This window comes from Silurus meridionalis, chromosome 11 (assembly GCF_014805685.1).
Source record: "Silurus meridionalis isolate SWU-2019-XX chromosome 11, ASM1480568v1, whole genome shotgun sequence".
Lineage (NCBI taxonomy): Eukaryota > Metazoa > Chordata > Actinopteri > Siluriformes > Siluridae > Silurus > Silurus meridionalis.
In genome coordinates, this window is record NC_060894.1 from 13,099,409 (window position 1) to 13,114,043 (window position 14,635).

The 14,635-nt window shown below is 37.5% G+C and overlaps 1 protein-coding gene across 2 annotated transcripts in view; it reads right to left on the minus strand.

Annotated features, from left to right (window-relative positions):
- Nucleotides 1-11,060, minus strand: part of LOC124393449 (adhesion G-protein coupled receptor G2) — a 50,396-nt gene extending 39,336 nt beyond the window's left edge. For both annotated transcript variants that reach the window (XM_046861294.1, XM_046861293.1), the window contains exons 1-2: nucleotides 10,733-11,060; nucleotides 10,137-10,231 (exon numbers count right to left, since the gene is read on the minus strand). In XM_046861294.1, the coding sequence (XP_046717250.1) occupies nucleotides 10,137-10,230 (94 nt within the window). In that variant the 5' untranslated portion in view covers nucleotide 10,231; nucleotides 10,733-11,060. The remainder of the gene's footprint in view (nucleotides 1-10,136; nucleotides 10,232-10,732) is intronic.
- Nucleotides 11,061-14,635: the final 3,575 nt, after the last annotated feature.

Here is a 14,635-nt window from a genome sequence, read left to right on the forward strand (position 1 = left end):
GTCCTCACTAGATCTAGGAAATATGACCACATCACCCCTGTTTTAATTAGTCTACACTGGCTCCCAATCAAATCTCGCATTGATTATAAAATATTACTACTGACGTATAAAGCACTTAACGGTCTCGCACCGCAGTATCTGAGTGAACTTTTGTACCAGTATGATCCTCCACGCCTACTTAGATCAAAAGGTGCTGGCTATCTGTTGGTTCCTCAAATAATGAAGACTACAGCAGGGGGCAGATCTTTCTCTTATAAAGCCCCACATTTATGGAACAGCCTTCCAATCAGTGTTCGGGACTCGGACACAGTCTCAGTGTTCAAGTCGAGGTTGAAAACTTATTTATTTAGTCAAGCCTTTTATCAGTAGATTTTTCTTAGGTAAAGGCACAGATCTGGAGGGCGCATGGATATAGAGTGTTTGGTGAACTGGTATATTTGTATGCTGTCGCCCCTCACATTCACACGCTCACTCAGGTTTGTTGACGGTGGTGTGGTGGGTCGTCTCTTATCCCAGAGATCCCTCATGTCTGTGTTACCTTCTGGTTCTCTCTTTTAGTTATGCTGCCATAGCGAGTCTTGCCGGAGTCCAAACTGCACAGTGACATTAACTTTCATACACCAATAGTTACACTTAATAATCCATATCCTTCTCTTCCCGTCACCCTCTCTCTCTCTCTCTCTCTCTCTCTCTCTCTCTCTCTCTTTCGGTCGAGTTAAACATGCTCCTGAGGCTCCAGTGACCACTGTTCCTGCCCCTCTCCCTCCATGGATCTTCACACTTCTGTGCAGCTCGGACGGTCTCTCATCAACACCTTGGGTGGTTCCATGTAATTCGGAGTAGAACGGGTGCTTTTGAGGACGGATTGACTGTAGTTGGTGTCAGCGGTCTGCTGCACTGACTCGGGAGTGCAGTTTGCTTCTGATCATCATCACTGTACCCCGCAACTTTGCATATATGCTTCAAATGGACATTTGGTGCAACCCAGATGAGGATGGGTTCCCTCTTGAGTCTGGTTCCTCTCAAGGTTTCTTCCTTTGCCATCTCGGGGAGTTTTTCCTTGCCACAGTTGCTCATCGGGGACAAACATACTTACAAAGAACATATTTACATTTAATCACCACATTATCTGTGTAAAGCTGCTTTGAGACAATGTTCATTGTTAAAAGCGCTATACAAATAAAAATGAATTGAATTGAATTGAATAATTTCTTTCGGTGTTTCGGTTTTCGGCCTTGCTTGCCTCTTTTTCGGTTTTTGGTTTCGGCCAAGAATTTTCATTTCGGCGCATCCCTAATAACTAGTCTTGCCTTAGTCCCTCCCTGCACCTGATCCCCCTTAAAAATCATTATTCCTCTCTCCCTGTCACCCCTCTTCTTTCTTTCTCCTCCTCTCTTTTTGTCAAGTTAAACATGCTCCAAAGGTACCAGTGACCAGTGTTTCCTTCCCTTTCTACCTCTGGATAGAGTTCTCTTGGAGACCACTCTGTGCAGCTGGGGATGGTTCCACATCAACAACCTAAAGATCCATTAAGTTACTAAGCAACTCAAAAACTCTGAGGATAGTAATGAACGGTCATTCGGTGACACCCAGATGAGGATGGATTCCCTTTCAAGTCTGGTTCCTCTCAAGGTTTCTTCCTCATGCCATCCCATACAGAAATCTGATATATGGCAATATATGAATATATGCAAAGCATATATATATTCATGTTTAGATTACACAGATATATAGAAATATATGTCAGATACTTGTGTATATATATATATATATATATATATATATATATATATATATATATATATATATATATATATATATGTCACATATATTTTAAAATATTACAAAAATGGCTGATTTTATGTATGTAACATATTTTCCCAATTACACAAGCAGAATATAATGCACATATGCATATAGATTACATGTTCATATATAGGGAAAGGATGTTTATCCTTGTATTTATAATACACATATATTAAAGTGATGATCTGTGAAGCTTGTGTAATGCATAAAATTTACTCTTTTCCAATAAATTATTATTACTTATATGACTACCTTACATTTCCTTAATTCTATTAAATAAATGACAAAATAACATTTTCAAACATTTATTGTTGGTTCACTAGGGAATTGAAAAAGAAAATAAAATCACAGAAAGTCTGTGAGGACCAGGATCTCATAATTATGACTTACTAACTCGTAATTATGACTTAGTATCTCATGATCACGACTTATTATCTCATAATTATGACAATATCTCATAATTCTGAGATCCTGGTCTCATAATTATGACTTACTAACATTAATATCTCATAATTATGAGTGGGGGCAGTCTGTGGCAGGGGAGCATTTTAGCGCATAACACTGGATCTGACGTTACTGCATTCTTTGCTCGGAAGCGCCTCATTGCGCAACTATGGAGATGTAGCAGATATCATATGGTTTAAAAAACAAACTGGTTTAAAAACCAAAATTTTATCAAGTGGACAGTAAGAATGTTTTACATATATTAGTATTCAATGTTAAAATTTAATAATAATAATAATAATAATAATAATAATAATAATAGTTAATGCCCCGTATCTTAACTGAAGCAAGACTTACCGGGGCAGTCAGCGAGGAAATGTCCAGTAGCTAATTATACTAATATACTGTTAGATTATTATCATGCCCAAACAAAACTTCATTCTTGGAGAGGTTTTTCATGCGATCTACGATGCCGTGGTGCCTTTTCTGATCAGAATCACAAAGAATCACACAGCACACAGCATGGTGTCCTTTCTGTGATTTTCTTTTCTCTTAGTGAATGCAATGCACTTTCGTAGTTTACAGTTGCTTTCGAAGTCAGAAAAAGCAAGCAGCAGGACATAATGCAGAACTTAAATTTAAGCAACTGTTTAAAACCTGTGTGCCAACAAGTAACAGGGATTAACAAGATACCAAATCTAACATTAATCACAATGTATCAAAACTGTAACATTGCATCATTAAACATTATTTTCATATTTTTAAAGATATCATTGCATGGGATGGTAATCATTTTGCACTATAACCTGGTCTGGAACTTGAAACACTGCGTTTGAGTGATTGTATCAAATGTTGGAATAATGTCACTCTCAAAATTTTTACATATGTAAAAGTCAAAAACAGAAAAGCAAAGAAGAGACATCACCCCTTTAACAAAGAAATCACAAGAGTAAAGTTCAGTTTAATGAAAAATAAAAATAAAAAAGGAAAAAACACTGTAATTTAGTGAATGGCCCAAACCGGAGTAAAAAATGCGGAATGATGTCCAATGAGGTTTCTGAAATAGTAAAAATATATAACTCAGCATGAAAATGCATATTTCACTTCATGTAAACAATTTAACCTTTAAATGTAGATAACTTTCATATACAGCCAATTTAAGTGTGTTTGTGCAATGTTTTGCCATATTTGTAAAGGATATTTCTAGCAAAGTAAAATGAATGTCAAGACTACAAATCATATGTACATAGTTTGCTTAAATATCATACATATGGTCGATCTTACAATGATTCATGTGACAAATGTTTGCTAACACATTTGTTTAATGGAGAAATCCTATACATTTTTAAAGAGTAAGCATATTAACTAAGGTTTACGTTAAGATGACAACACTGTTTAAATAAACAAACACGCAATCTTTAAAGCATGTTGGATGTAGTCAGTCGACAGTATAACTTAAAATGTCAAAGTTACTCAAAATAATTTTTTTTTATAGAAGGCGAGAAATAGTTAATTAGCCTATAACTGCAGTCTCTGCAAAACTATTTTTTTTTTAATCAAGACTGATTAAACCATAACAATTGTTAATGTTTAAGTGTAAATAAATATAGAAAATATCTTACCTTGTAAAATCTCCAAATTTTTTTCATCCAAATCTTCCTTGTCGCTGAGTCAGTTGCAGGAAGTGTTCCACCAATTCTTTTTTTTTTTGGCGACTGTAAGGCTGTCAGACAATATCTACATTTCTGCTTTATGGCTATATCAAGTATAGTGTATGCAATTTGATCATCAAATTGGTGTCAGATCCATTGCATTAATGTTATGAAAGAGTAATTTAAAACAATAAGTAATTTTATATAATTTCAAATATATATTATATTAATTGTTTATTTTTATTTTAATTAGTGGCAAGAATTAACATCAAAATTAACAATAACTGTAAAGTTATTTTAAATGTATTTAATAGTGTGAAAAAAATCTAGTGGCAATCAAGCAAACAATTTATTAACTATAATCTTGAGTGTTCTTTCCAGAGCTTTGCTATTTTGCAGTTTAGTGACAAACACAAAAAAGAGCCAGACTAATTTAATTCCTCTGCATTTACAGTACAGACCAAAAGTTTGGACACACCTTCTCATTCAAAGAGTTTTCTTTATTTTCATGACTATGAAAATTGTAGAGTCACACTGAAGGCATCAAGGGCTATTTGACCAAGAAGGAGAGTGATGGGGTGCTGCGCCAGATGACCTGGCCTCCACAGTCACCGGACCTGAACCCAATCGAGATGGTTTAGGGGTGAGCTGGACCGCAGAGTGAAGGCAAAAGGGCCAACAAGTGCCAAGCATCTCCCGGGGAACTCCTTCAAGACTGTTGGAAGACCATTTCAGGTGACTACCTCTTGAAGCTCATCAAGAGAATGCCAAGAGTGTGCAAAACAGTAATCAAAGCAAAAGGTGGCTACTTTGAAGAACCTAGAATATGACATTTTTCAGTTGTTTCACACTTTTTATTTATATAATTCCATATATAATTCCACATGAGCTAATTCGTAGTTTTGATGCCTTCAGTGTGAATCTACAATTTTCATAGTCATGAAAATAAAGAAAACTCTTTGAATGAGAAGGTGTGTCCAAACTTTTGGTCTGTACTGTACATTTATGAATTTGGCAGATCTACAGCCAACAGCAGAGATGGCTAAGACAAGCACATGGGAGCTTTTTATATCAAACACAACAAAGAAAACTGTCATGCAAAGTGGAGCTTGTGTGGTATAGAAGTATCATAGTGATGCTTTAACACATGAAAAGAAAACAAACTGGTATCATGGATGAGGGCAAAACATCAGAATGGTAAGCAGAAACTGTATAATCTTCACCATGTGAAAATTGTATAGTTTGATAAAGTGCTATTGTGTATTGTGCTATTGTGTTTGCTAACTTCAGGAATGCCGCACTGTATCTGTTCTGTTTTGACTCGCAAGCATCAGGTTGGACAATCATCTCACTCACTAATGATAGATTCAATTTACAAACACTAAATCTAAAAGCAGCAAATAACAGCAGCAGTAAATGATACAATTTTTGTCACCGTTGTGATTTTCAGCGAATGCATATGTACACAAATGCATTTTTATTTATTTTCTTTTTTTATCAAGCTTTATTCAAACGTGATTAACTGTGGCTTTACTACATTTAAATGCTTGTTTTCAATGTATATAATGTATTTATTTTCAATTTATGCATATATCATTTCATAATTAGACAACATTTTATTAATTATATATTTATATGTTCACAAATAAACAAAGGCCACATTGGTCTCACATACAAAGCTGAATATTTACTCTACAGGATCACCTTTCAGTCTTCTATCTTCTAACCCAGAACTATATTGTGCCCAGAAGTGTTACCCAGCAGTAAGACAAAAATAAAAACAGCAGCAAGAATGTAGACTGGCTTTTACCATGCTCCCCTGTTCATATTCTCATCTGAAGTGACTTTTGCTAAGATCACTTTCTATAAATAAAAGCTAGAAACTTTTAAACCAACTGACACATTCTGCTTCATCATGCTCATCATTATCATGCTGCTTTATCATGCTCACCATCACTTCATCATTAACTGCTAAAGATTTTGCCACCATAACATGTGATCATGTTTTTACAACAGCATAAGAAAGTCCAAGAGGTTTATTACCATCCTGACCGGTCTCAATTGCCACTTTTCCGCCCAAAATGTTTGAAAGCACTCTCTACAAACAACTGTTTCTCTATTTCTCACATAACCTACAAATAAAAATGAGGATGGGTTCTTTTGAGTCTGGTTCCTCTCAATGTTTCTTCCTCATAACATCTAAGGGAGTTTTTTCTTGCCACAGGCCCTCGTCTGTGGCCCTTGCCACAGGCTTGCTCATCAGGGATAAATACACATCGTTCACCTTAAATGTTAATTTCTGTAAAGCTGTTTAGAAACAATGTCTGTTGTGAAAAGCGCTATAGAAATAAACTTGACTTGACTTGAATGGACTACAAGATCAAGTAATCCTCTCCTTCCCCCTATAGACACTCTTGTTTCAAGTCAAGTGGCTTGTCAGATTGATTAGATCTTGATCAGATCTCAACACATCTGGCAAAAATGTTATCATGAATGGCTGCTCTTCAGCCAAAGAATTTTCCTAATGTTGTATACATGACACCTGTGATGTTTCTAGCACACATGTGGAAGAGCATCCAGACCATTATTGACTATAGACCAGTCTTTCTGCTTTGAGAATTTGATTTGAGAAACTGGTTTTGAGTCACCATATAGCAGGCCTACACCTACAATGGACTCATACCAGTGCCTACCCCCTAACAGGTTAACAGAAGATACCATATCCTTTGCTCTTGAATTGGCCATCACCTGCTTAGATAACAACAATAAGAGTGCTTTTGCACTACACTAACATGCACACCACCAATAGGTAGTAATGATTTCATGAACTTTTTTAATAATAAAATTGAAAACATCAGGCAAGAAATCCAGACGGTTAATATAAATCCAAATTATTTTACAAGTAACCCTGTAGACAGCAGTGTCATTATAACGGACAATCAACTACAAAGCTTCACTCCTATTCATGAGAGTGACTTAATTTCATTAGTCTCCTCATCAAAACCATCAACCTGCCTTCTCGATCCCTTGCCTACAAGTTTCTTTAAACAGATAGCTCCAGAGGTAATCAAACCTGTTTTAAAAATAATTAACTCTTCCATTAGCACTGGTTATGTACCTAAATCCTTCAAACTGGCAGTTATCCACCCCCTTATTAAGAAACCTGACCTTGACCCATGTCAGTTGTCCAACTACAGACCGATATCAAATCTCCCCTTTATATCCAAAATTTTAGAAAAGGTTGTAGCACAGCAGTTATGCTCACATCTGCTTATGAATAACATTTTGAAATGTATCAGTCAGGATTTCGGCCTCATCATAGCACAGAGATGGCGCTAGTTAAGGTGGTAAATGACCTGTTATTGGCCTCTGATCAGGGTTTTGTCTCCTTACTTGTTTTGCTCGACCTTAGTGCAGCTTTTGACACCATTGATCACACTATACTGCTTGCTAGACTTGAGAATGTTGTAGGAATAAAGGAACAGCTCTCTCTTGGCTCAGGTCTTATTTGACTGATCGCTATCAGTTTGTGGATGTAAATGGTGAGTTCTCCACACTTTATGAGGTAAAGTTTGGTGTTCCTCAAGGATCTGTCTTGGGCCCACTGCTTTTCTCTTTATATATGCTGCCTCTTGGTGAAATCATTCATAAACATGGGATTCGCTTCCATTGCTATGCTGATGACACACAGCTGTATATTTCAGCAAAGCCAGATGAGAGATCAGCTCAACAATGTTGAGAAGTGTGTAAAGGACATTAGACAGTGGATGCTTAATAACTTTCTTCTGCTCAACTCAGATAAGACAGAAATACTTTTACTAGGACCACATGCAGCTAGAAATAAACTTTCCGATTATGTAGCATCTCTGGATGGTGTTTCTGTTTCAGCATGTATGGCTGTCAAAGACTTTGGTGTGATTATTGACCCGAGTCTTTCCTTTGAGTCTCACGTGAATAATATCACCAGAATCGCCTTCTTTCACCTTAGAAATATTGCTAAGATTAGAAATATGATGTCGTTACAGGATGCAGAAAAACTAGTTCATGCTTTTGTTACTTCTAGATTAGACTACTGTAACGCTTTACTGTCTGGGTGTGCAAGTAAGTGCATAAATAAGCTTCAGTTAGTCCAGAATGCAGCAGCAAGGGTCCTCACTAGATCTAGGAAATATGACCACATCACCCCTGTTTTAATTAGTCTACACTGGCTCCCAATCAAATCTCGCATTGATTATAAAATATTACTACTGACGTATAAAGCACTTAACGGTCTCGCACCGCAGTATCTGAGTGAACTTCTGTACCAGTATGATCCTCCACGCCTACTTAGATCAAAAGGTGCTGGCTATCTGTTGGTTCCTCAAATAATGAAGACTACAGCAGGGGGCAGATCTTTCTCTTATAAAGCCCCACAGTTATGGAACAGCCTTCCAATCAGTGTTCGGGACTCGGACACAGTCTCAGTGTTCAAGTCGAGGTTGAAAACTTATTTATTTAGTCAAGCCTTTTATCAGTAGATTTTCTTAGGTAAAGGCACAGATCTGGAGGCGCATGGATATAGAGTGTTTGGTGAACTGGTATATTTGTATGCTGTCGTCCCTCACATTCACACGCTCACTCAGGTTTGTTGACGGTGGTGTGGTGGGTCGTCTCTTATCCCAGAGATCCCTCATGTCTGTGTTACCTTCTGGTTCTCCCTTTTAGTTATGCTGCCATAGCGAGTCTTGCCGGAATCCAAACTGCACAGTGACATTAACTTTCATACACCAATAGTTACACTTAATAATCCATATCCTTCTCTTCCCGTCACCCTCTCTCTCTCTCTCTCTCTCTCTCTCTCTCTCTCTCTCTCTCTCGGTCGAGTTAAACATGCTCCTGAGGCTCCAGTGACCACTGTTCCTGCCCCTCTCCCTCCATGGATCTTCACACTTCTGTGCAGCTCGGACGGTCTCTCATCAACACCTTGGGTGGTTCCATATAATTCCGGAGTAGAACGGGTGCTTTTGAGGACGGATTGGACTGTAGTTGGTGTCAGCGGTCTGCTGCACTGACTCGGGAGTGCAGTTTGCTTCTGATCATCATCACTGTACCCCGCAACTTTGCATATATGCTTCAAATGGACATTTGGTGCAACCCAGATGAGGATGGGTTCCCTCTTGAGTCTGGTTCCTCTCAAGGTTTCTTCCTTTGCCATCTCGGGGAGTTTTTCCTTGCCACAGTTGCTCATCGGGGACAAACATACTTACAAAGAACATATTTACATTTGATCACCACATTATCTGTGTAAAGCTGCTTTGAGACAATGTTCATTGTTAAAAGCGCTATACAAATAAAAATGAATTGAATTGAAATTGAATTGCTTTGACTTTAGCTCTGTGAGAATCTCACACTGTGAGATTGGGCTATCATATGTCTTCTACCCTTATTCTGAACACTGCTGTCCCACAAGGTTGCTGAGTTAGCAGCACTATTCCCCATTTAACCATGACGCTACATCAAATATAATGAAGATACCATAAAAGTCACATCAGCAACAATAATGAGATTCTACAAAGAGGATACTTCCAGAGGGGGCTGGATTGCTTCGCTACTGATAGTAACTATAATGATTCTAATTTTTCTTACTTTCTTTCTTTCTTTCTTTCTATAGTTGTTTTTGTCTGTTGTTCTCTCTCTCTCTCTCTCTCTCTCTCTCTCTCTCTCTCTCACACTCTCTTTTTTTTCTGAGAGAAGTCAAAAACCTTTCCTGTATAAAACCAGTCCAGCAGGTTGTCTAAGTTATATTCAGGTTATATGAACCATTGTGTTTTAATCTAATTGAAAGGCATATGTACAAAAGCTAATCGGAAAGAATGCGTCATGTTGACACACTACACATCTTACTTGTGTCCTGCTTTAAAAAAACTTGACATTTAACTAAACCACATCAACAATATAATACCTTTAACAAATATAAAAAAAAGGATAAAACTTTTTTTACAAAGCAGCAGTGCTATAATATAAGCTTGCTTAATAACACCAATTTTACATAAGAATATTTTTTCTATGTTTCTATGTAAATAATTTTTTTTCCAATGTGACGTTTGATAAAAAGGGTCCAATTTTGTGTCTTTCCATTTATGCACCGAAGCTGCTCCAATATGAAAAGATTACATTCACACCAACATGATACAGCATAATATAATATGCTCTGTGTAGCATTATGAAGTCTTGATATGTAATGGTTTGTCTTACCTAAGTTAAACAACAGGAATAGCGCAGAGAGTAGAACATGGTCCAGAATCTTCTGTGGCCTGCTACGCAACACAAAGAGGCTTGTACTCATCATCCTTCAACAACAAAGATGGGGAGTGTGATTAATCATGGAAAGCATTTTCAGAGTAGTACAGTAGATTGTTCTTAGTGATTCTTCGGTGCTTTAAGCTTTATATTTTGGGTCATTGTCCTGTTGGGGGATCCATGAGCTAGGAGTGGTGAGTTATGAAACAGGGCACTAAATCTCACTAAATTATTATAATTGCTTATATTTGCTTTCTAGGAGTACCTCTAGATTTGTCCACATCTATGTGGATAATGAATTATTATATTGCTTCTGATAGTGGTTTGTTTGTCAGTTCCAATTTCTCTCACTGCCAGTGATCAGTAAGCAGGTAATAATCTCAGCAATGTTGGTACCCTAATGAACATCCATGTAGTGTCACCCAGGTGAGGATGGGATCAGATTTTAGTCTGTTTCCTTTTAAAAAGTTTTTCGTTGAAACTTTTGCCACTAGCTTTGGAACAATGTCTATTTTTAAAAGCCATATACAAATAATTTGTGCATTCGGTACCTTCTAGTTGGACATCGACGAGCAGCCGGTGTGTTGTCACGGGGTGTCCTTCATCCACGCACGGGCTGTGTTTTCCGTCTATAAATTGTCGGTTTCTCCCAACCGTCAGGTTCAGCTCTTTGTGTGGATCCAGTCTCTTTACTTGTACGAAACGACAACGGTCAGTGAACCATGTGTGCCCTCGAGTATATCATGCGCCAATGCTGGCTTGTACACCGGAGTTAACTAACCTGCCTAAGTCTGAGGCAGACAAGACTGTACAACACTATGCGTATAACCCGCCTCTTCCTCCTGAAACTGTGACCCACCCTATTACACGATTGCTCCTTTATCGGTCGTTACAAAAAAAAAACAAAAAAAAACAGAAACATCATGGCTTTTAATTTTAATGGGCGAAACCTTCCTTATCAAACAGTGTACTCAATATTCTGAACGCCAACTTTTGAAATACAGATAACGATTTAGAGAAACCATCGTTTCTTTCTCAAGAGACACAAACGTACATTAATAAACTTTGCTTGCTTGTAACCCTAAACCTAACCCTACAGAGAATGAAAAACATGGCTTTTTAATGTAAGCGGGATCCACCCATGCCTGTATCATACCTGCACATCCTTTACTCTGGGTCAGCCCCATAACATTTTATATAATTGTATTTATATTTATCTAAACTTATTAGCATTAGTATTTCTAGAATATTACTGTTGCAATGTGATAACTGGTTGTATATTTATTACAAATATTACATAGCGTAACATTCCCATGCCATATCTTGGTATAAAACAAGGTGGTAGTTTACATTTACAAATTTCATTCACTGAATACAATACAACGTTTTGCTAAACTGCTTATTTTTAATTTCTTTCATAACATGGATCAAAAGAGAATCCAGCTGGCCATAAGGCAATTAAAGCTTTTCACACATTAAAGTGAAAAAAATGTGATAAATGTAATACGTCTGTGGCATTGTTAGAGGTCTGTCTGTAGATGGTAAGTTGTGCCTATGTGCTTAGGTAGGAAGAAAGGCATGTGATCAGACTTGTTTTGCTTTGCCTCATGAAAAACTTAAGGTTCTATATGTAGCTATTTTAAGATATTTCATGGCCAATATCATTAAAAAAATATTAAGTAAATATGTTCAATTCAATTCATTTTTATTTGTATAGAACTTTTAACAATGAACATTGTCTCAAAGCAGCTTTACACAGATAATGTAGTGATTAAAAGTGAGTATGTTCTTTATACGTAAGTTTGTCCCTGATGAGCGAGCCAGTGGCGACTGTGGCAAGGAAAAACTCCCTGAGGTGGCATAAGGAAGAAACCTTGAGAGGAATCATTCTTAAGACGGAACCCATCCTCATCTGGGTTGCACCGAATGTCCATTTATAGCAGATATACGATGTTGCGGGGTACAGTGATGATGATCAGAAGCAAAAAGTAGTCCTGAGTCAATGTCCAATCCATCCTCGAAGCTCCCGTTCTTACTTCGAAATTTCATGGAACCACCCAAGGCATTGATGAGAAACCGTCCCAAGTTGCACAGAGTGGACTTCAGTCGAAGAGAACACTATCCAGAGGCAGGCCTGGATGAAGTGGGAAGATCCACGAAGGGGAGAGGGGCAGGAATAGTGGTCACTGGAACCTCAAGAGCATGTTTGCCTCGACAGATAGAGAGAGAGAGAGAGAAAGAGAGAAAAGAGGGGTGACAGGAATAGAAGGATATGGATTATTATGTGTCTTTGTTGTTGTTGTATGAAAGTTAATGTCACTGTGCAGTTTGGACTCCGGCAAGATTCGCTATGGCAGCATAGCTAAAAGGGAGAACCAGAAGGTAACATTGACATGAGGGATAAGAGACGACCCACCACACCACCGTCAACAAACCTGAGTGAATATGTGAAAGTGAAATTTAGAATTTGCATTTAGCTTAAATATTTAATCAGACTTTAGAGGGGGAAAACATATTTTATGTTAACACATCTTCACAGCTAGAAGACGTCTCTTATAGTAAACATCTACATGGGACTGATTTAAAAATAGACTAAACTGAAATAAGATTTACATTAAGATATATGAAAACAACAGGAAATACAAAAAACAGAGATTGGCACTGTAGTATATCTCACACTATCCAGTGCATCATTTAAGGCAACAGAAATTAAACCCAGACACTAAAAAATATCAGGTTTTGTGGGGTGTTTAGTGTTCACTGGTTAGTACCTATCAAAGTGGTCAAACTAAGGACAACCTTTGAAATGGTGCCCTTAGGTGTTTGAACTTGTATGCCAAGGCTGATGCATATGTGGAGGAATGGCTAGCCCATCTGGACCCACAGAAGAGCCACTGTAGCACAAACTGCTAAAAAAAGGTAATGCTGGCTTCAAAAGAAGGGTATCAGGACATACACTAATCATAGCATCAGCACTGAACGATAAAGCAATGGGGAATTACTTCATAGCTGGTCTGATGAATTAAGATTTGTTTTAGATCATCTGTTCACAGTTCATGCCAATGAATCTTTTTCTTATTTATTCATACCATATCAAATTTTCAGATTTTGTTTTAGTGCTTAGCCTTGCCACACATGCCACCACAGTTATGTTAATTAGAAAAGTATTTAAACAGAATCAAACTTATATGACTGAAAACAAAACATAGAACCATTGTATCTTACAGAATGACTTACAACCAGAGCATAATTATTATGGCTTGTTGCCAAAACTTTAAATTAACAGTGATGTTCTCAGTAAAGCTGTTAAGGCAAGTAATGTGCTCAGTATTAATCTCCTATATCTCACTTGAATCTTCATCTTCATTAGGAAGTCTAGAATTTTGTTTATCTTCTTGATCATTGTCTCCCACAGAAATAATTACTTTGCATTATTTTATTCTTCGCCAGCAGTTCCTCTGTTCTCTCCTAACTCTCACTTTCATATATCTCAGGAGTCTGTTAAACATCCTTGTTTCTGGGTCTAAGTTGTTATCCACTATACTGATTCAGATGATACTAAGTGGTACTAAATTGCACTTGTACTGCTGTTGGGGTACCTCTTAAAACTTTGTTTTACAGACCTCAACCTTCAACCTAAACACTCACTTGTGTACTGCTGTGCTGATTTATTATGCCAAAAAGCTGACCTTGTTTCAAAGAAATAAAGCTGAATAAGTCCATGGAAGAACTCAAGAAACATGGTCTGTGCAATTTTATATACCATTCCTATATCTTAATTGATGCCCACTTTTTCTACTCCTCTCTAAATGGCCACAACATATCTTTTCATCAAACTGGCCAACTGGGTTTTCTCCTAACGGTTGTAATGTAATGTTGGTGTGGGTTGCCTTGTCTTATTATTTTTTAATAAACTCACCAAGGTCCAGACACATTCTCAGATCTTGATCTTCCCCATCAGTAAACTCTACACACATTTGTAATGACAAAGTGAAAGAAGTGTGATTGAAATCTTTGCAAATTTATTTTAAAAAAAATTAAAAATTACATGTATATAAGTATTCACAGCCTTTGCCATGACACTCAAAATCAAACTCATGTTCATCCTGTTTCCACTGATTCTCATTTAAAGGTTTCTAAAACTTGATTGGAGTCCACCTGTGGGAAATTCAGTTGATTGGACATTATTTAGAAAGGCACACACCTGTCTATATAAGGTCCCACAGTGCATGTCAGAGAACAAACCAAGCCATGAAGTCCAAGGGATTGTCTGTAGACCTCCAAGACAGGATTGTATCAAGGCACAAATCTGGGGAAGGGTACAGAAAGGTTTCTGCAGTATTGAAGGGCCTGATGAGCACACTGACCGCCATAATCCGTAAATGGAATAAGGTTGGAACCACCAGGACTCTTCCTAGAGCAGGCTGCCCAGCCAAACTGAGGAATTGGGGGAG